At 43.3% G+C, this 23,301-nt stretch overlaps 2 protein-coding genes across 2 annotated transcripts; both read left to right on the top strand.

The window, feature by feature from the left end:
• Positions 1-1,277: 1,277 nt before the first annotated feature.
• LOC311320312 (gamma-crystallin M2-like) lies at positions 1,278-2,148 on the top strand (the record flags this gene model as incomplete). Its single annotated transcript, XM_084452044.1, has 3 exons — positions 1,278-1,281; positions 1,515-1,777; positions 1,867-2,148. 3 exons carry the CDS (start codon positions 1,278-1,280, stop codon positions 2,146-2,148), a joined length of 549 nt encoding a protein of 182 aa, XP_084308170.1.
• A 2,361-nt stretch (positions 2,149-4,509) lies between these two features.
• On the top strand, positions 4,510-5,336 carry LOC311320311 (gamma-crystallin M3-like; the record flags this gene model as incomplete). The annotated part of the gene is made up of 3 exons (XM_084452043.1): positions 4,510-4,518; positions 4,717-4,965; positions 5,055-5,336. 3 exons carry the CDS (start codon positions 4,510-4,512, stop codon positions 5,334-5,336), a joined length of 540 nt encoding a protein of 179 aa, XP_084308169.1.
• Positions 5,337-23,301: the final 17,965 nt, after the last annotated feature.

The raw sequence follows: 23,301 nt of genomic DNA, 5'->3' as shown, positions 1-23,301 counted from the left end.
GAAATTCGTCAAAGTACGGAAGTTAGATGATCTCAAACGTCCGTTTCAGTGCGACTTTAAGTACATTTATAAAATAAGATATTGAGCAAAAATGTGGTGTGTAGTGATGAATAGGTTGTTTGAGAAAATGGGATAATACGACCTATACCATGTACATTGGTAAAACTTATTTTATATTATAACTATCCTTAAAACCCCTTTAATAAGCTATTTGCTATAGGTTTATTGAACCTACAACCACCCATAAAGGGCCACTAGACTGGATTAGCAAAAGCGTTTAGCTGCCACCACCTTTGATTACTGGTCTGGTCCAGTGTCAGAGCCCCAAGAATGCACTCACTCACAACAACATTACAAAAAAAATCTTTATTGCAATACTTTATAGTTTCATTAACTGCCACCAGAGGAACTAGGAACACTAAAATTCAAAGATGCACATGGGCATGGGGTTTAAGTTAGGCTTTAATTATTAAATATGCACTACACACACTCAGATTACCACTTTGCACAGTTGGATAGGCTAGATATACACTGCACCACAAGCTGATTCCACACCACAATATACACACTGCACACTCCACACCTTCAAGCCCGTCCTATACATCCACTGCGCCACTGCAAGCACTCTGTCTCGCTCAGTCCGCTCATTTAAAGTGTATTTTTAAGCTAAGTAGCAGGTCCACACATACAACATTTAGACAGGCAACGAGTGGTTTAAAATTGCACTCCCCTGGCTTTCACCAAATTGCCCCCCATCTCCGCCCAGTACGGTGTTTATGCTTCTCTACCTCCAATGGAACCCCCTACCTACTGTGCTGTAACTATCTCATCTCCTATGCCCCTATCTACTGTATCTACCTCCAACTGAACCACCGCGCCCATCTTATCGCCTGCATCTATATCTACTGTGCCTCCTATGAAACCCCCTACTGTACCTATCTTATCTCCTGTCTCTGTCTACCTTACACCTATCTACCCTATTGTACATCCTGCATTTCTCTTACAGTAGATGAAACCAACATCTCCCACAGCCCTAACCCAACAAGCAGAGGGATATCATTTCAGTCATACCCTTCTCCTCCTCCTCCTTGTGTTTCAGTCACCTGCCCCACAGTGTTGTCAGCTGTGATGGCACAAATGAAATTACGATCGCAGGGCTGCTTATTCATCAGCTTCCAGAATTTGAATAACAAAACACCATTACAATGTATAAAGTATAAAAGCCCCTGGCAGCCACAGCTCGTTGGACAGAATCCCAGAAACACAAACCATCAAACATGGGCAAGGTATGGACAGATGTACAGTTTACCATGTGGGTCCACCAGTCCTCTAGCAAACAACAAATCAGATTCAGCTGTAGGTGAAAAAAAACAGCAAGCTACTAGATATGGACAGATATGGACAGCAAACAGAGACAGACAGATCAACAAGCTGCTGGATAGACAGATAGAAACCGCAAATAGTTTGATAGATTAATAGTAACAGTAAATGTCTGGCTACACTCAACTGACAAGATTTTGTTTATTTTCAGATCATCTTCTACGAGGACAGGAACTTCCAGGGCCGCCACTATGAGTGCAGCAGCGACTGCTCTGACATGTCCTCCTACATGTCCCGCTGCCACTCCTGCAGGGTGGAGAACGGTTGCTTCATGGTGTACGACCGCCCCAACTACATGGGCCAGCAGTACTACATGAGGAGGGGAGAGTACGCTGACTACAGGAGTCAGTTCGGATGGAACGATGGCCTCATCAAATCTTGCCGCATGATCCCCATGGTGAGTACTAATTCAGTAAAATAAAAACATTACCTTTTATCCTCTAACTTTGAAAACAAAAATGTAATTTTCACTTTCTCATCAAACAGCACAGAGGAAACTACAAAATGAGGATCTACGAGAGGGAGAACTTCGGAGGTCAGATGAACGAGATGATGGATGACTGTGACAACATCATGGATCGTTACAGCATGAACAACTGCATGTCCTGCAACGTGATGGATGGCCACTGGCTGATGTACGAGCAGCCCCAATTCAGAGGCAGGATGATGTACATGAGGCCTGGAGAGTACAGGAACTTCAGCAACATGTATGGAAGCATGGGAAGCATGAGGTGGATGAGCATGAGGCGTATCACTGACATGTGTTAGATATCACTACACAGATATCAATAAAGCATGTTAAATACAATATTCCTATGGTGTTTGTGATTACTTGACTGCAACGTGTACAATATTAGCAAAACTGTAGGCCTAGTTTCTGAGTATTTTGTTGTCAGTGTATACTGTATGTTGAAATATGTCAAATTGTAGTAAATAGAAAGTACACGCAGGCGCACCGACGCAGACAACCCCTTTTTGGGTAAAAACAAAGTGGGTCGAAGACAGGACTTGAACTTGCCGCCATTCAGGTTCAAAGTTGTTCACCCAAAAAAGATCAGAGCCCGGATGACTGCTCTGATCTATATGAGTCACACCATGACCCAATACCATCAACGGCTCTCAAGCAGTACAGTAGAGTTTGGCGAAAATAACCACTCAGCCAGGACTGGGGTCTGTTAATGCATGGATACTAATACTGGGGTCTGTTAGTACAATACACCTTATCAAAAGTTAGAGACCCTAGACCATAAAGTGATAAACTGTAGTCTAGAGGGGGACAGCTACAAGCTTGAACATCAAAAGTCATGGAAGGGAAGAAAACAATCCCAGGCTTATGAACGTTGCAGAATGTGGCTTTTCTACACTCACACTACACTACACTTTTTTGACAATGTTTGCATGTCACACTAATAAAGTCCAAATAACTCAAGACAGATTAATTTCTAGTTTACAGCGGCATGATACTGTATTCTGCTATGTGAGACGTATCATGAATAACGGTTACGTCCAACTTAACAGTGTATCAAATAAATTCTATTTCAAATGTGTTACTGTCTAACTTGGTTTCTGTGTGTTTCAAGTCTCCACCTTCATTGTGTAATTATTTTTGTCCAACTTCCCCTGGGGGATCAATTAAGTACCTACTAAAACTACTACAACAAATGTCACTTTTAAAAATAAACTAATTAAATTTGGCTTAAAATACCAATATTTTGGACTAAGAATCTCAGAAGAAACAAGCTATCATTGTAGTAAAATTAGGCTGTGTTATAACAAAATAATGTTTGTTTAGTACTGTGGATATTTCTAAGAGGAGTTTAAGTATACAGTAGTTTGTGTACCAGGAGAGGCTCGAACCCCACTCACATACGGTACTTGCCAAGACAGTGTCCACCACTAGACCAAGAGGCCATGTACAGTCTGTGGTCATCTGGCCTAACAAATACAGCCACAGATGGGCTCAGGAATAGAAAATGGATCAAAAAACAAGCCCAGCTACTATATTCACCCCTCTTTGACGCTTTCACAGACATAAAGCACTGAAAGTTGGTCCCACTTTAGATGAATTGTAGCCAGGGGAATTGTTAAGAGGGGAAAACTAGGAATGATTCAGGGGGCCTCAGCTTGGATGGGGCACAGAAATCCAGTCAAGTGTAGCTGACAGTATAAAGGCTTCATTAAAGTCTCTCTAAGCACTACATACTGTAGATGTGTCACAAATCAAAATATATAACCCTATGGCTTATAAAGAGTTCATATATATGTCATCTTCAACATAGTTGGTTATAACCATTAGTGGGTATGTCAACAGTTACAGGTATTCTACATTTATGAACCCTTAATAAAGCAAGACATACGGTTATACTGTAAATGCTTTGTCACACATTTGTTGGAGGTTTGGTCCTGATGTCTACAGCCCTCAAAATGCGGCAAAATACTTTCTTCTTCTTTTTTTTTTTTTTACTGTTTTCCTTTTTTTTATATTACAAAAATTTAAGTTGCAAAGAACCCACTCAATATCACAAAGTTTTAGGATCGCTAAATAGTCATATTTTGTTGTCAAAGTCCATGTTCTGTGAGAAGTGTGAACAACTCTGAATCTTTGACGCCCTTTTCTCTGCTTAGTGATTTCAGGTATACAGTAGCAACATTCATAGAAGCATATCTTCCTCAAATATTTGCAGATTTCAATGCATGGTATATAATTTGAAAGCTCAGTTTACTCTCATAATCTGTAAAAAACGTTTAAATGATCTTGCAGAAATCAGGACCAAACCTCCAGTGGTCACATTTCTGTAGTGTTTCTAGAGGTTTCATAAACATTATGTTATGCTAATAGGGGCTTCATGAAGGCATAATGAAACATTTAAAAGCTGTACTTCATCTATAACATGTCATTGATATTGGCCCATGAAATGCCATTGAATGAATACAATGTGCCTTCAGTCACATGCTCCTCTGTGTTGTGAACCATGACGGCACACATGAAATGAAGCGATCGCAGACCTGCTTATTCATCAGCTTCCAAAACAATTTGAATAACAAAACACCATTACAATGTATAAAGTATAAAAGTCCCTGGCAGCCACAGCTCATTGGACAGAATCCAACAAGAACAAACCATCCAACATGGGCAAGGTATGGACAGATGTACAGTATACCATGTGGCTCCACCAGTGCTCTCACAAACCGGTTTCAGCTGATTGGAACAAACAGCAGCCAGAGACAGATGAACAAGCTGCTAAATAGACAGATAGAAACAGTAGATAGATTCATAGATTAATAGTAACAGTAAATGTCTGGCTACACTCGACTGACAATGTTCAATTTTATTTTCAGATCATCTTCTACGAGGACAGGAACTTCCAGGGCCGTCACTATGAGTGCAGCAGCGACTGCTCTGACATGTCCTCCTACATGTCCCGCTGCCACTCCTGCAGGGTGGAGAACGGTTGCTTCATGGTGTACGACCACCCCAACTACATGGGCCAGCAGTACTTCATGAAGAGGGGAGAGTACGCTGACTACAGGAGTCAGTTCGGATGGAACGACGGCTACATCAGGTCTTGCCGCATGATCCCCACAGTGAGTACAAATCCAGTAATATAAAAACATTACATTGTATCCTCTAACTTAGAAAACAAAAATGTAATTTTCACTTTCTCATCAAACAGTACAGAGGAAACTACAGGATGAGGATCTACGAGAGGGAGAACTTCGGAGGTCAGATGAATGAGATGATGGAGGACTGTGACAACATCATGGATCGTTACCGCATGAACAATTGCATGTCCTGCCACATTATGGATGGCCACTGGCTGATGTACGAGCAGCCCAACTTCAGAGGCAGGATGATGTACATGATGCCTGGAGAGTACAGGAACTTCAGCAACATGTATGGAGGCATGGGAAACATGAGGTGGATGAGCATGAGGCGTATCACTGATATGTGTTAGATATCTCTTTTGAATTTTACATAGATATCAATAAAGCATGTTTTAACATATTTTGTTGTCAGTGTATTGCACATATACAGTGAAGTATGTACAGTATGCTGAAATGAGTCATACCATGAGCCAATACCTAGTACCTGGGGGGAAAAAAACACTGATAATACTGGGGTCAAGTGAAAGTCACTGACGTACTGAAGGGCAACCCAATCTTCACAATTGCACTCTAAAGGCCGCAATATACTTACATACAGATGTGAGAACATAAGAATGTAACTTGACCCGCGGTATTCTAACAGACGCTCTACGGCATTCCGCACCACCGCTCGCACGCCCATAGGGGCGCAGTAATACTACTCATTGACCCATTGCTGTAGCTCATCTCGCACATTAGATGAGCCTACCGTTCTCAAACTCCTTGTTCTCTGTCTGGTTGTAATTTAATTATAACGAACAAAGCCTATCTATTTATAGTTTCTATCTCTGTAACTGTCGCCGGGTCTATATCTGTTAACTGTCGGGACAAGTAGAAGTTTAATACAGTAGGCTAACTGTTCTCATATGGAACATGGCATCAGGACGAGTAAGATGGCTAACGGAGCTGACCAGAGATGTGTTTGAAATGGTTCACTCACTCCGTATTCCCTATGTAGTGCTACCTGGATGTATTGAGTGTGACTCATAGTGAACTACATGGGGAATGATTTAACAGTTTTGGGACACTACATGGAATGTCACTGCGTAAGATATTCATGACTCAAACAAGCAGACGCGCCGATCACTGATGACAGCAGGTTGAAATATCAGGTAGTATTCAGGTTCCATGTTTAGTTGAATGATAAATCCCATATAAATGGTTGGAATTCTAATGATGTGCAAGTGTGATTTTGTCAACTTTAGTGCTGTCTGCTAATAGCAGGCTGTGAAGCTGCACGATAAGACCGTGATAGCAAGTTAGCTCACGACAGCCGCTTCATAATATTAACGGTAGCTGTTGGTGGCTAAAAAGCAGATAGCTAACTTTACAACGATGATTCCTGTAGCTATTTTGATTTTGATGCTATGAGTTCAACTTCTGTTTCTCGGGCAGGAACGGAGACGAACTCGCATTAGCAGCAAAGCAGCTACAGGAATGATCTTAACATTAGCAGCTGCTTTAGCCACTAATAGCTACCGTCTTCTTCACTTCTCCTTCGGTAAAACATGACACTGTGGTATTGTGGAGTGCTTAGGCAGAAGCAGGAAGAGAAACCCGTCATGGGACCTTAAATCAGAAAAAATATGGAATGGTAGTGAACGGCGTGGGAAGCTATTGTAAGCTAGACTGCAACGTAAACAACTACCAGTTAGCTAACAACTATGTGAACTCAAACTCCTTGTTCTCTGTCTGGTTGTATTTTAATTATTACGAACAAAGCCTATCTATCTATAGTATCTATCTCTGTAACTGTTGTCGGGTCTGTATCTGTTAACTCATATGGAACAAGGTATCGGGACAAGTAGAGGTTGTAGGCTAACTAGCTAGCTAGCAGAGTGTTCTCATATGGAACATGGCATCAGGACGAGTAAGCTAGCTAACGGGGCTGACTAGAGATGTGTTTGAAATGGTTCACTCGCTCCCTATTCCCAATGTAGTGTTACCCATAGTGAACTACATAGGGAATAATTGCTTCAGATATTCATGGAATGTACACACCAGTTAGTTAGCAACTACGTGGACACAGGCTGATCTACTATACGGAATTGGACCGAGGAGTGTTCTCATATGGAACTAGGCTAACACAGTTGTTTCAAGACCAGTAGTAACGTTTGTGGTTTCATTTTTGTCCTTCCCTTAGCTATTCTTGTTGGGGTGAATTGACCAGCTGTTTCAAATCGCCGGACGAGATGCCCGCTTCTATGACTGGATCTACACAGCAAACAAGCATAACAGTGCGTCATGAAGACCGACGACTTGCTACATTAGGCTACCTCCTGGAATACCCCACTTAAGGTCTTTCATATTGAAATTATCTTGATGGTCTGGGGAGTTGCGAGACGTGTTAAGGGAGTGCATCAGTCGTGATCCTTGACAGTAGGCTACCAGCCTGCGCTGCGCTCAGCACAAAGTTGGATGAATGGATGGACTTATTGGAATCCTGGAAAATGTTGATTGCGCTCTAAAATCATGAAAGCATAAATGTAAAAATGCAGCAACAGAAGTAGTCTAGATGAGATGGTGGTTTAAATGAATGGCAACACGTAGCCTAGAGGAAAACATAAATTGAGACTGGTGATAATGCTGATAATCTACAGTAGCTAGGGCCTACCTCTGGCTGAGTTCATGGTTTCAACCATTCATCTCTTACACATGGGCCTATACAATACTTGCACAATCTACTTTGGACGTTAAATCCATCCATCTATCAATCAAACTAGCGAATTCAATCCAACACCTGTGGAATGGCCGGTCATGGCAAAGCACCCGCTAACGTAGGCTACCCCCCTCCCCCACGATCCAGGGCTAGGAAACCGGTCAATCCAGTTTATTTGAATATAAAAGAATTTGGGGGGGGGGTTACAATAGTCTAGTCCAGGTTCGCTGGCGAGTGGCGAGCTAGTCAGATGGCGCATGCATGTGTGGACATTGTAGGCCTGTTCTCTAAAACCTAATGAATGAAAGTAGGCTACGTTCAACATTCATTGGAGTGGTCCAGTTGGATAGGCTAGTCTAATCTAAATAAATTGAGGACCTGTATTTTCAGTGTTTGCTGGTAGCGAATGCCACAGACAGACAGGGAGGAAATCTATTTGTTTCATTGTTTCATTGTTTGTGCTCTGTATGCACAAGATAGTTAATGTTCGGGTATAATTGGCAGTAGGGTGGGGAAAAACCCTATCAAAGGCCAAGATTAGAAGGGATTTGAAGATGTAATTGGTCATTTTAAATGGGCCTACTTTATCTTTTGATGCCTATTTGAACGGACTGCATCGATAAATGCAATGACTCTTAACACGTTTTTCAGTTTTACCCTTTTCATCAATAAAACATCATTTTTACAACCATGTCTCATTGATTGGGAAGGCATTTAGAGCTGCCGGTCTATTAGCCTGCTTATTCGGACTCAGAGGATGGCATAACTGTTTATTGAGAAACAATTGATAGGCAGGCTGGGCTATATAAAGAAATACCACAATGCATGTAGTCTAGATATATTACATTATGGTTAGGCTATAGCCTACACTTTATGGTAGACTGCCCTCTCGCTCGCTAAGCAGGCTACATTGTGGCTGTTTTGTTCATCGCAGAAGCCTATAGCCTAGGCTACACATTAAAAAAAAGTTTTTTTATATATAGGCCTAGAAGGAATCAGAATATGTGGAAATTAAATTTTTGGCTATTTTAATACAATTCAAATTCTGCTTAGAGGGAATTATTTTCAACGGACATTATGACCTGAGCATAATTAATAATTATCTAAGTTAATATAGGCTATGCTACAACTTAAGGCTTATTAGGCCCTATTGAATTCCTTTTATAGCCTACTTGGCTACTCATTATTATCAAATTATCTAGTTGATATATGAATAAAACAATAAGCCGTTTTAATGGCTATGGGCTACTAGTTGTAGCTATACACGAGTTGATGCGCTCTGCTCTTACGCACGGTTGAGGCGGCAGCTCAAATACACTTCGCACATATCCTCTGCACCTTGGCAGTGCAACTGCCAAAGACAGCTATGGTGCACTTCATGCATTGGTAGACAGTTCTGTTCTTGCTGCAACTTGTCTTCACCATGCAGGTATTTTGGTGGGGGTATTCTTCTGTGGACACTGCGAGGGGCGCCGCCGGTGGCTGTTTGGACGCCAGAGCGCGCAGCTCTTCAGCCAACTGGAGGATGTCGCGTCTGGGGAGGCTCTGCGTCTCTCCACCAGTCCCCAGCGAGTCCAAGCTCCCCCAATGAATAATACTTATTTATAATAGCCTACATAGCACGAAACTGTGCATATAATAGGCTGTAGCCAGCGCGAAACTGCGCATTCCCTATAGCCGTTCATTGAACGGCTGGCGGCCAAATAAATAAAAACATACACGATATTTTCTTATTTGAATGATCTTGAATATATATATATTCAAGATCATTCAAATAACAAAATATTGTGTATATTGTGCATGTGAACGCACTCACTGTCAAACCTGCCGCTATCTATGCACAAGATAGTTAATGTCCGGATATGATTGGCAATGAGTGATCTTTACTCATAGCGACTATGTCAATTTTGTATGGATCCACAAGTCGATCAAGCTTATTTTTTCTTTGTATCGTTATGAAGCCATATAGCCTACTGCGCTCAGACTTGGCTACATTAGCTGGTGCCCCGTCTTCAAATTTACTTCCGGGGTTTACGAGTAGCCTATAGTTGAATGCGTTCCAGAAACAAAACGCAAAACCCCCACGTTCACCACATCTTTACTAACAAATATATTTACAATACTGTTATTTTGCGCATTTGACCTAACAGCCACCACGTCTTGACCCGACGTCAGTTACCGAGATAGATAGGCTAGCCTACTGTAGGCCTAGATATAGGTGTTCCTAATAATTAAATTACATCCAGATGGAGAAAACATGTGTTTTAGAACAAGGTAATAATAACAATTAAACGTTATTTGTATAGCACATTTCATACAGATAAATTCAGCTCAAAGTGCTTTACAACAGAGCATTTAAATTAAAGAATGTGAAATTTAATGATGCTTCATTCGTAGACTATAGGAGAAAAACACTGAGCCCAGCCTGCTAAATCTACTCAAAGACGCCACCTGGCAGTGGTGCATCACTAAAACGAAATAACACCCGTCTGAAATCCCACAAGATTTCCAACGGGATTTCCCTGCCAAATACCGCAAAGGTGAAATGCTGCAGCATGTGACATTTCTAATTTCCCACATCTGTACATTATTTCTGCATACAGTACCTGCACAGTCAATCGCAGCCGATGCTCCATAGGAATGCAGGAGACGCATGGTAGCCACACAAGAGACACGTGGTAGACGCATTCATGAAGTTAAAAGCAAGTACTGCATATTGTGGGCTTAAAGATCACTTCATAGATTGCAGTACAGTACACCAGTCATTGTCAGTAGATTATCATCCTTTTTTTTTTTTTTTGCATACACACTAAAAATGCTGGGTTGAAAACAACCCAATTTGGGTAGTTTTCAACCACACTGCTGGGTAAATATACAGGTAGGACAGAACACAATGGATTAATCTACAGCCTTAACCTAACCTCTTGTTAGCTAGTTGTGCACTCGGTTTGTCTTGTCAAAGTTGTTGGACAAACCCACCCACATTCAAAAGCGTCCACAAATATACCCAGCATTGCACACTACACTACTTCTCTTGCATCACGTGACTATCTCAGCGTGAATCAAGTGACGTACACGTGTGCATAGACCCGCTTTTGCTGCTAGATGGAACCGTGTGAAAAGACACGTATCCACTGGGTGACTGGCCTGAGTTTGCAATACTGTCTCCATGTTTTATGTGTCATAAGAGAGTTGCAATGTTCATTGACAAAACTGCATCATAAAATTGGAGGGAAGTATGCTACAAATTCAGGGGTAGTGTGGCAATCATAAAAAGCCAGTGCAGAGGGTGGAGAAGGAAAGTCGTATGGGAGAACTTGGGGTGCTTGAACACCAGACGAGCTGCAGCTTTCAGGACAAACTCCAGAGGTTTGATGGCTGACACCGGGGCCCCATCTCGGAGTGGATGGCGACACAGCACCTCAAGCTCAACCTGGACAAGACTGAGCTGCTCTTCCTCTCGGAGAAGGGCTGCCCACACCAGGACCTGGCCATCACCATTGAAGACACAGTGGTGACACCGACCCGGATCTTCCACTGATCTTTCATATCCTCAGGTTCTTTGTCGTTCTCGATGTCTGGGCTCCTTCGCGTCAGACGTCTGCGGACAGGTTTTGGGACAACCAGTTGGTCAGGTTCAGCCACAGGTAAGAACCCACAGGGTAACAGCAAGTCACGGTGCAGGGTCCGGAAAGGAAGATCCTTGCCCTCTGGCCGGACTGTCTACACAGGGAGGTCACCAGGATGTTGGACTACCACATATACAGACGCCCACTTGTCAGCAAGCTTGTGTTTCCCTCTCACTCGGACGTTGCGCACAAGAACAATATCTCCAGCTTCCACGCCGTGTTTGTCGAACCTGCGCTTGTTGCGGTCGGCGACCTTCAACGCATTCCATGTGGAAACTTGATAGCTCTCTTCTTACCGACTTCTTAGATCACGTACATACTGGGAGTGTGACTTGGATGGCTCGTTGGCAGGTAAGCCAAAAGCTAGGTCGACTGGTAGTCGAGGTTGTCGTCTGAACATCAGCTCGTAGGGTGCAAACCAGTCACATCGTTCTTTGTACAGTTGTATGTGTGCACCAGCAGCTTGATGAAATCCTTCCAGTGAGTCTTGCTCTTGTTTTCCAGAGTTCCCAGCATCTGGAGGAGGGTCCTATTAAAACGCTCCACTGGGTTCCCTCTTGGATGGTAGGGTGTTTTCTTAGTTTTTTGGATACCGGCGATGCGGCACAGTTCTTTGATGGTGTGAGATCTGGGCGAGGTTGCTGGGATGCAGAGGTAGGTTTGCGCTAATTTGGCCAACCTGCAGTAAGCCGTGTCGCCTTTTAAATAAAAAGTATCCCACGCCAAACTTCGTTTTGCCCGCTTCGTCTTCAACATGGCAAAGCTGTTCTGCTGCTGCTGGACTGGCTAAATATATGCATCAACTAGCCTATACTGTTACTTCGGGAACCTGTTGCCTCACCGCGTAGCCTACTAAATCAACAAATACATTTCTCACACAGAACGTAGACAAACTAATTTTCACTGAATTTATTAATGATTATCGAGCACATTTTTTTGTGATCGACCAAAATCCTTATCAATCAATTATCGATCTTCGATCATTGATGCCCATCCCTATTATATATATATATGTGACAGCGGCTGGTGATTTGGTCCGCAACTCGGCAAACCCCGAAATGCGCTAGAGGGCAAAATAGATTAAAAAAACTTTTTTTTTCGTTTTTTGTTTTTTTGCGTATTACCAAAGTTGAAGTTGTGAAGAACCTACTTACTATAACAGACAACAGTTTTAGGTTCACGAAATATGTTTAATTAGTCTGCAAACTAAGCTCGTTTTTAGCTGATTTCGAGCCGGGTTTGGGGGCGGGCAGATCGATTAGCATGATTTGTTTTCATTGGCTATTGCTTCCGGGTTCTCCGCCCCCCACCCTGCCCATAAGAACAGCACGCCGTCTTTGTTTACATTCCGTTCCAAGTTTAACCATGGATGCTACAGCTTTTGCGAAAGCTCTGAACAAAGATCTGCTCAACGCCGCTCGACGATTCGACAATGGAGAACTTATAGATTCGTACCTAAAGGACTACATGGATGTTGACGATGGTACAAACTCGGAATGTGGTAGTGAAGAAGAGGACAATGCTTCTGATCTCGAGCTGGAAGTCGACGAAGATGGAGAAGACGGGGATGACATCCAGGACATGGAAAGAGTTTTACGAGCAATCGATATTGTTACCGTGAACATCGACTGTGAAGCAGAAGAAATGGACAGGATCAAAAACTTTGATTGCAAGTGCCAAGTGAGACGAAAGGAGAATTCTGCTGTGGCTCCTACCTCTTGACTTCGCAAAGTGAACCCTGAAGTGGTTTACCGGTCGAGACTGAACATGGCAGCTAGAACTCCAGGAGAGCAGGACTCGTTCGTACACGCAGTTTTGTACTTGTTGAACTGTGATACAGAGATGACTGTTTCAACAAAGCAGGTGGCTGCCAAACGAAAGTTGCGTCGAACGACGTACCAGATTCACACGACGGTTGTCTGCCGCCAAGCTTTCTGCTTTTCTATAGGGTAAGCTATCTTTATACTATCTGTGCTGTTTACATTTACGTTAGTCGTCTAGCAGTAGCTCATTTCTGTGTCAGTCGTTTAGCAGTAGCACATACAAGTGACTGAGTCTAGCTAGCATAACAAATCTAGCACTAACTAACAAAGGCTAGCTAGCTAACGTTAGCTAACATGCTAGTTAGCTGAGCTAGCCCTTTGTTCCTAAACTAGCCAGCGAGGCAGCTAATATCTAGCTAGCTACTTCCGCTACTTCCTTAAGAAAGAGGACATCGAACGAGTTGTGACGTTCATCGGCAACTACGCTGAAGACCATGCCATTGTCTTGCCTGGCAGACACCCTGGTCACAGGGATTTAACTGCAAAGTTGCTGCCATCCAATGTCTCCAAAGCTTCAGTGTGGCGGCTCTACAAAGATGCTGTGGAAAAGCTTGGTATGTAAAAGTTGGATAAATACATACATATTTACATCCTATGGTTAAAAACATACATATTTAATTCAATATCATACTAATAAAATATTATTTATTTTCAGAACACCGTGTTGTGGCTCTGGACACCTTCAGACGGCTGTGGAAGTCATTGCTCCCTCACATAGCAAGCACCAAACCCCGGACAGATCTCTGCTGGCAGTGTCAGAGCAACAACTATCAAGTTTACCGAAGTGCCAACCTGCCTGACAACGTGAAATCAGCCAAGCTGAAGAAGCAGGAGCAGCATCTCAACCTTGTTCTACAGGAGCGGTCACTCTACAATGACATGAAAGCTACATGTGCCAAGACCTGTGAGGATTTGCAGCTCTCCCTTGGCCCCTCCACACCAGCCAGCAAGAAGATCACTATGCACTACAGCTTTGATTTTGCACAACAGGTGAGAATACGTTCATCCTATGATGAGTGTGTTGTGATGTGATGTGGTATGGTAAGGGTTACATGTGTGTTTTTGATTTTCAATGCATCTCATCTTTTCCTTTTCTTCCTATTTTTTCCTTTGTCTCTTAGGTTCACTTCCCTTCTGACCCTTTTCAGCCAGGACCCATGTACTTCTTGACTCCTCGTAAGTGTGGCATTTTTGGTGTCTGCTGTGAGGGAATACCGAAGCAAGTGAACTACCTGATCGACGAAGGGATGGCCTCAAGCAAGGGCAGCAATGCAGTCATCAACTACGTGCATCATTTCTTCAACAACTATGGAGTTGGAGAAACACACGTGGACCTTCATTGCGACAACTGCCGTGGACAAAACAAGAACAATTTTGTGCTGTGGTACTGTGCTTGGTGGACCATGCACAAGCTTCACCTGCAGCTGGACGTCCACTTCCTGATTGCAGGCCACACCAAGTTTGGCCCTGACTGGTGCTTCGGCCTGGTCAAGCAGAGCTTCAGGAAGACCAGAGTGGACACTCTGTCTGCCATTGCTGGAGTCGTCAGGGACAGCTCTCCTGTGAAGCACGTCAACATCCCCCAGCTTGTTGGACTGGAAGACGGCACCGTGCTTGTTGAATGCTACAACTGGCAAGAGCATCTGAAACCCTACTTCCGGGCACCCCCACAGATTTCGAGTTACCAGCACTTCAGGTAATTATCATGCATTAGCTAGTCTATTTAATCAACACTTTCTGGTACTATTTTATGTATATGGAGTGCCAGTACTGTGGGCAATAGTTTAATGTACTTTCTTCCTTCTATTCTATTGCAGTTTTGATGCAGAGAGACCTGGCATGGTTGTGGCCAGAGAACACCGTGATGCACCAGCAGTTGAGTTTCAGCTGCTGCGCAAGCCTGATGTCCTGCCCCCCAGAGAAGGTCTTCCTGTGCAAGCCCCACCCGGACTGGACATGGCCAGACAGACATATCTCTTTAACAAGATCAGAGAGTTCTGTTCTGATGAGGGACGAGACATCACATGTCCCCCGCCAAACTCCACAGCAGCTCAGAACAAGACTGTCCGCTTGTAGATTCACTGCAGATCATCAGGATGGACAGCACTGCAGGAGAAAGGCCACAGCCTTTTCCTGTTTGTATACTGAAGCATTGCTTGTTCTCTTGCACAGACTTGCGCACACTTGCACAGACTGCATTGTTCGAATATTGAATACTGAGCCGAGTACTGTTATTACCTTGAGTATTGAGCTGGGGACTGTTATTACTTTGTTGTACACTTGATCACAATGAACACTATGCACCTTGTTATTACTTTGTTGTGCACTTGATCACATTGAACACTATGCACCTTGTTATTACTTTGCTGTGCACTTGATCACAATGAACACTATGCACCTTGTTATTACTTTGTTGTGCACTTGATCATATTGAACACTGCACCTTATTACTTTGTTGTGCACTTGATCACAATGAACACTATGCACCTTGTCTATACAACAGACAACTGACTGTACACTTTAACACTTAGACTGTTGCCTTTTTTTGTACACTTTACTACTTATGCTTGTAATGTATATCATGTATGTGACAATAAAGAACGTTAAATTTGAACTTCATCTTATATTGTTCTTAACTGCATTCACAACACAAGATTAATACTGACTCAAAGAGTGTGGGATCATCAGTGAGAGAGCACCTCACTTGGCAGCCACTCTCCGGTAATACCCCAAGTTGACAGCCACTCTGACAGGTAATGACAGATCGTCCAGTGGGGGAGTGGCTGGGGGTGCGGTTACCAGGCTATTGTTCACGCCCATTACCTGGCAGTCAGAGGTGTGAAAATGTTGGAGAACTTTGGAGGGAGATTTCTCAGCTAAGTTGATTTGGCAGTACTAGCATTCAAATAAGCATATCTTCTTCAAATATGTTCAGATTTCAATGTATGAGACCTCATTTGAAAGCTTACAATCTGCACTTTCATAATCTGTAAAAAACTGAAAAATAAAAATGCCTAGTTGAGGACCAAATTACCAGCGGCGGTCACATATATATAGGTCCAGCCTGGCTTATGTGTGTTGGCTGGCTTGTTTCTGTGCGGGACTGGTAGGACGGTAATGTCTGATAAATAAAGATGGGTCTTGTCACCTGGACACATCAGTTCCAATGTTTCCAATGCTAATCCAGCACAATAAGAGCGGGATAGCCAGTTAGCTCATGGGCTCAACAAGTAGCAGCAGCTTCCATAACATTAATGGTAGCGGTCAGTGGCTAAAGCAGTTACACTGATGATAACATAAAGTTATCCTCCTGGGTGGGAGTCCAATGCTCTCACCACTACTCTACTTGTGTAGTGGAGATTGGCGGGTGGGTTTTGGTGTCCTTCTTCCAGTCCCTAGTGTGGGTTGGGGTTAGAATATGGGTTGGGGTTGGGACAGGATCTGATCTATAAGGCAAGGGGTAAAGGTTGGAGTGAAAGGATGAACATGTGGAGGTTTGGGGTATAGTCCCATAAAGTCATCCCCACCGGGTCTTCAACCCCAGTCTCCAGGGTGGGAGTCCAATGCTCTCACCACTACTCTACTTGTGCAGTGGAGATCGGCGGGTTGATTTTGGTGTCCTTCTTGATTTTGGTGTGCTGGGACTACTGCATCTTGTGGTGCCAACAGAGAAATGCAGGCCAACATTGTCCGCAGTAACGGAGGGAGGGAGGGAGGGAGGGAGTGATAACCGGATGAACGCTATACTAGGTGCGCTGGCTTACAGCCACGCACAAAAAAGCATCAATACATTAAGCTAATTTCTCCATCACCACCTAAAGCTGTGCCAGTCAACAGTCAGTGTAATCACTGAAAATAAACCACATAGGCGTAGAGCGACTGGTGCATCACATCCTATACAAAAATTATTACTATAGGATTTGAAGTGTCCTACTCCTATTGTAATGAGGACTGTCTGTCTATAATGCAGTAGCGTCCCGTGGGGTCTTGCACAGGGTCTTCTCCGACATTGTTATTACAGTAGGACCCCACTCATCCGAACTTCAGAGATCCGAACCTCCCGGTCTACTGAACAGGCTTAAAAAAACTTTTTTTTAGCCTGCTATCTGGTTACTGGTGGGATTTTTATTACAGTACTGGGCCTAAGTACTGATACGCATCATCAAGCGAATAAGAGGGCAATATTTAGGCCGAAACAACCAAGCTTTTAGGGACACACTAAATAAACTACAGAGCCATTATGACAACAATGGCCAAGCACCACGAAGAGAATGACAGGACGATAAAATACACCCCCTTAGGACACAGCACTCAATAGCCTACTCCCCTACTTCACTAATCAGTGTTTAGGCTACTAGCCTACTAGGCTACTAGGCGTATTAGCCCACCGCTCCAGGTCTTGATTTGGTCTTTATTTGATTTGGTCTTGACTTCCGTAAGCTAGAATCATTTTATCTGGCCTACAATGTTAAGTGAATAACGAGATAGTAAGACCGGTGTCAATGGACCGTAACGTGGACTGTATTTTCATGAGGACAGTAGGGGGCGAGGGAGCACTACCAAAATGATAAACACGGATGAAAATGAAGCGATATGGCAGAATACAAGACGCATTTAAGTCAAAAACAGTCTGAAAGTCGATTTCAGGCTTCCCCTTATGGTGTCAGAACGATGGCTTATGATCGAAAGTTTTCAAATCAAGTTTTATTTGGATTTGTATGGGTAAGCCAGGATTACCCTGGCTTATAGCAATCGCCACTGGTAGGGGTACCAATAATTTGCAACACTTGGGACAATTTAATTGTTCCTATCAAAACGTAAACAACTATAATTCCGCACCAAAACGAAGTCCATTAGGCTACGACAACTCGTGCTCAAACACCACAACGTCTTTTATCAAACTGAAATAGCCCTGCCAGTGCTAACCATCTCTGGGCTACTGTATTAAGGGGAGACACCCCAGGTGAATAGGAAAAAATAAATCCTTAATAGGTATCACCATCAAACTCCCCCAGTTTGTTAGGTACATTAAGGAGCATCTTTTTTGTATTACAAGTTTTCTGAAATCTTATGGATTAATATGCAAATAAGGCATTATATGCGCTAAATATGCGCTAATTTGCATAATTTCGAGACATCAATTTTTTTAACTGGTTCAAGCCAGATTCAAAATTCTTGTTTCATTTTGTTCACATATCCCTATTCAAAACTTTGGCCAGGGGGATTTTTGATATCTCTTTTCTTCACTTCAGAAATCATAAAAAACTGTCAACAGTCATAAAAAGACCAATTTTCGCCATGTTTCAGGGATAAACTGTTATATAAATCAGGCTATGAATGAAATTTAAAAAATCCCCCTTGGCAAAACCATTCAGAATATGGATTGGAACAAAACTGGAAAGTTAGGTGTATGTAGGTGCTACTCAAGTGGTGGTTTTGATGTCCCTAAGATGAGAAATAACTCATTTTGAGAAAACGGGCTTTGAAAATTTGTATTGTAAAAAAACATACATTTGCATTGTAAACCAATATTTACAAACACAGTATCCAATCACATCATTAGTAACAACATTACACAACATCTGAAAACACATAGAAACTGAAAACTGAATAACACAGCATGTTGTGGATTCAGAATAGTCCAGGAGTAGACATTTTGTATAGAGAAGCAAGACCTGTTTAGTTGGAAGCCCACTCACCACGTCAAGGTACAGGCCACGAGTGGGATGTTAGTAAGACGAGACTAGAGACGAGACAATGTTAGTAGGGAAGAGAACATTCCCTTTTAGAAAGCTTGTATTATTTTGTTAAACAGATCATGGACAAAGACAGACACATTTGACGAGGACATGCATGAGAAAACAGATTATCTAACTTTTTTTTTAAAGCGTTTTACATGGAGAAAACATGAATGAATGAACATGAAGAGTAAACTGATTCATAAATACACAGGACAAGATGTGGTTAACAATCCAGGGTAAACACCAATAGAAGCTAAATATAGATTGCCAAACAAACAAACAAACAAGTGATATAACCATCGTCAAAAGCAACACCATAGGAGACATCAGGCTACGCCGTCATAGGTCTACAGAGTCACTCCTCAGATGGCACCACACTAGCTATCTACAAAACTGTTCTAGGCAGCTGGTTTGTAGATCCCACTCAGCTGCAGTCCACAAAACTATTCTAAGCAGCTGGTTTGTAGATCCCACTCAGCTGCAGTCCACAAAACTATTCTAAGCAGCTGGTTTGTAGATCCCACTCAGCTGCAGTCCACAAAACTATTCTAAGCAGCTGGTTTGTAGATCCCACTCAGCTGCAGTCCACAAAACTATTCTAAGCAGCTGGTTTGTAGATCCCACTCAGCTGCAGTCCACAAAACTGTCATAAAACCACAATATGTTCACCAAGGCGTCTTGGAAACCCCCTCTATGCCCAAAACTCTAATCCTAACCTAAAAACAAACTAGTCCATGCCTGCGCCATATGTAGGTCCCTCATCCATTTCCTGCTGATGTCTCTTCATCTTTTTAGCTATACTCTCAGTCTTGCGCCTACGCTTTGCACTGGAGCTTGTGACGGCCTCAGCCTTTGTGACTCTGAGCATATCTGCTTCCCTCATTGCATTAACAGTAATAAATGTGCTCTGCAGCCACAGCCTCTCCATTACATTAAGCATGGCCGAGGCACCCTCATTGAAAGTCGAAATTGCCATGCTAGCTGCTGCTTCAACCCTGTTTCTCCCTACAAAGACTGTTTTTGGACACCGTGCCCATATAACTGAGTTGAGACACTCGTTTGCATTTTGAGTGCCTCCGTGCTGCATGCGCTGCAGCAGACTATCGCTCGACATGCGGTGGTACACTGGGATGAGCTTCTGCCCCACCTCTTTATTTAAAAAGTTGCGAGCATGGTGTTCATGGCTCTTAGGTGGTTGATCATTTTCCTCGGCTTTCCTATACCAACACCAGGAGGGGCTGCACCTGGTGTGCATGGGGTTGTCATCAGTGGACATACAGTGAAGCAGACTACCCCATATTGCCGCCTTCATGTTGTCCACTGAACGCTGGTTATTGAGAATTGCCCCCCTGTAATAATTTTGTAACATTTTGCATTTTTTGGCAGTCAGCTTACCTACACCCTTTCCCCCTAACTTCTTCTCTGCACTTATCTTCCTCAATGCTGTACCCATTCGCTTGTGGGCGTGATAAATACAGTCTAACTTGTCTATTGCATGCCCAGGATATGGGTTCAGTCTAACGACTTTCCTAAATGCTGCACTGTCCCCATCTGACAGCATCTCTGTGTACCGCAGCTGGTGACGGTTCAGAGACCTGGCCCACATCCTCTTAGCTGACTCCTGCTCCATTGCCTTACTCGAACCTGCAAAATTTATAGCACATTCAGTGTGTGTCCCTTTCCAGTCATTAAACTCCTGCTCTGTAATTTTGCTCTGTCTCATTGCACTTTCTTTCAACGAACAAGCATGGCAATAAGAGGACAGAACCTCATAATCTATCACCAGTCCTGTAATGAGGTCAATACACACACCGATTCCATAATGGGAACTAAACCCCCGTTTCTGCCATGCACCATCAAATGAAACACCAATACTTATCACTGCGTCTGGATCCTCCCTCAGCAACGCTGCGACCTCTGGGTCCACATCTGCCTGCCTAATCTGCTCTCTGCTTCTGTGCAAGGACTCCAGACCTCTCTCTATTTCAGCAACTGGAATTAAAACAGTTTATTTGGTCAGTTTATTGATACATGTAGAAAAAATGCCACAGGTAGAGAGGGGGAGACAACTGTATAATATTATAATGTATAGGCTAATATTCATTTATTAACCATTGTTTACAGTTCTGATATTGGCTAGAGAGAGAGAGAAAGAGAGAGAGAGAGAGGGGGGGGGGGGGGGAGACACGTTTCAATAGCCTACCTGTCACCCTCTTGTCATGTTTCTGATACGTTTTCAGATGAAGCCCTGGGATCCCTAACACTTTACTAATCTTTTTGAGAGCTGCATACCCCAACCCTAACTCGTGCGCTAAGAGGACCATCCTCACATTGACATCAAATGCAACATCATTCCTAGTTGTATCATGAAGCCGAGTCGATGTGTAGACACTTTTGCGATAGCCATTCCTCTCACAAAGACTGCACTCTAAGAGCAAAGTACTACAGAACCCACTATTCTGAGGATCTATGTTCATTTTAAGACCAGTCCCTGCACAATTAGGACAAATCAACCCAGTTATCAGCTCATTCAAACGCGCCACATGAATGATTAACCATTTCTGAGTAGCAGCCTCATCTCCCTGCTGCTCACTGGACATGCTAACGTTAGCCTCCTCTCCCTGCTGCTCACTAGACATGCTAGCACCGGCTAATGACAACTTGCGCGAAGAGGCACTTTTTGTCTCATAAATGTCATCCTTATCATCCTTTCCATCTGGTTTCCTGTTCAACCGTGCGAGCAAAAACTGTTGTTGTTGTTGCTTTGTACGCTTCGAATGCTTCACAGACTTCACAGACGGCATTGTGACTAGAGTTTGAGAAACGCGGAAGCGTGTCACATGACGATTCTGAACCAATCACGTTCTCAGAAATCATCAACAGCCAATGAGATTTCACGGTTAGCATCAAACCCGCCTTTGTATTTCCACGATTGGTTGCTGATACAAATGAAAGTATCATGTTTGGTTGCGATAGCATTGTGCTCGATAAAGAGACCTTTCCAATGCTACCTGGAATGATATGTGACAGCGGCTGGTGATTTGGTCCGCAACTCGGCAAACCCCGAAATGCGCTAGGGGGCAAAATAACTAAAAAAACTTTTTTTTGTTTTTTTGTGTATTACCAAAGTTGAAGTTGTGAAGAACCTACTTACTATAACAGACAACAGTTTTAGGTTCACGAAATACGTTTAATTAGTCTGCAAACTAAGCTCGTTTTTAGCTGATTTCGAGTCGGGTTTGGGGGCGGGCAGATCGATTAGCATGATTTGTTTTCATTGGCTATTGCTTCCGGGTTCTCCGCCCCCCACCCTTCCCCAACACGCCGGCTTTGTTTACATTCAGTCCCAAGTTAAACCATGGATGCTACAGCTTTTGCTAAAGAGAAGACGGGGATGGCATCCAGGGCATGGAAAGAGTTTAAAGAGCAGCTAAAACTCCAGCAGAGCAGGACTCGTTCGTATACGGAGTTGTATCCTTGATGACCTGTGATACAGAGATGACTGTATCAACTTGTTGCTACCAAGTTGCTACCAAGCGAAACGTCGAACGACGTACCAGATTCACACCACCGCCAAGCATTCTGCTTTGCTTTGGGGTAAGCTGATCTTTATACTATCTGTGCTGTTTACATTACATTAACGTTAGTCGTTTAGCAGTAGCTCCTTTCTAAACAAGTGACTAAGTCTAGCTAGCATAACAAAGGCACTAGCACTAACTAACAAAGGCTAGCTAGCTAACGTTAGCTAACATGCTAGTTAGCTGAGCTAGCCCTTTGTTCCTAAACTAGCCAGCGAGGCAGCTAATATCGAGCTAGGTAGCTATATTATAGAGAGAAACAGAATGAGAGAGCATGAGAGGTATGGTAGTCTGACACCTTTTTCTTTGTTTTGGTTACAGGATGAGCAAAAACAAGCTCCAGCTTGTAAGGAATTGCAGCTCTCCCTTCATACCAGCCAGCAAGAAGATCACTATGCACTACAGCTTTGATTTTGCACAACAGGTGAGAATACGTTCATCCTATCATGCATTAGCTAGTCTATTTAATCAACACATTCTGGTACTATTTTATCTATGTGGAGTGCCAGTACTGTGGGCAATAGTTTAATGTACTTTCTTCCTTCTATTCTATTGCAGTTTTGATGCTGAGAGACCTGGCATGGTTGTGGCCAGAGAACACCGTAATGCACCGGCAGTCGAGTTTCAGCTGCTGCGCAAGCCTGATGTCCTGCCCCCCAGAGAAGGTCTTCTTGTGCAAGCCCCACCCGGACTGGACATGGCCAGACAGACGTATCTCTTTGACAAGATCAGAGAGTTCTGTTCTGATGAGGGACGAGACGTCACATGTCCCCCGCCAAACTCCACAGCAGCTCAGAACAAGACTGTCCGCTTGTAGATTCACTGCAGATCATCAGGACGGACAGC

The sequence above is a fragment of the Borostomias antarcticus genome (assembly GCF_949987555.1).
Source record: "Borostomias antarcticus genome assembly, chromosome: 17".
In the NCBI taxonomy this organism is placed as follows: Eukaryota; Metazoa; Chordata; class Actinopteri; order Stomiiformes; family Stomiidae; genus Borostomias; species Borostomias antarcticus.
This window is presented reverse-complemented; position numbering and strand designations above follow the sequence as displayed.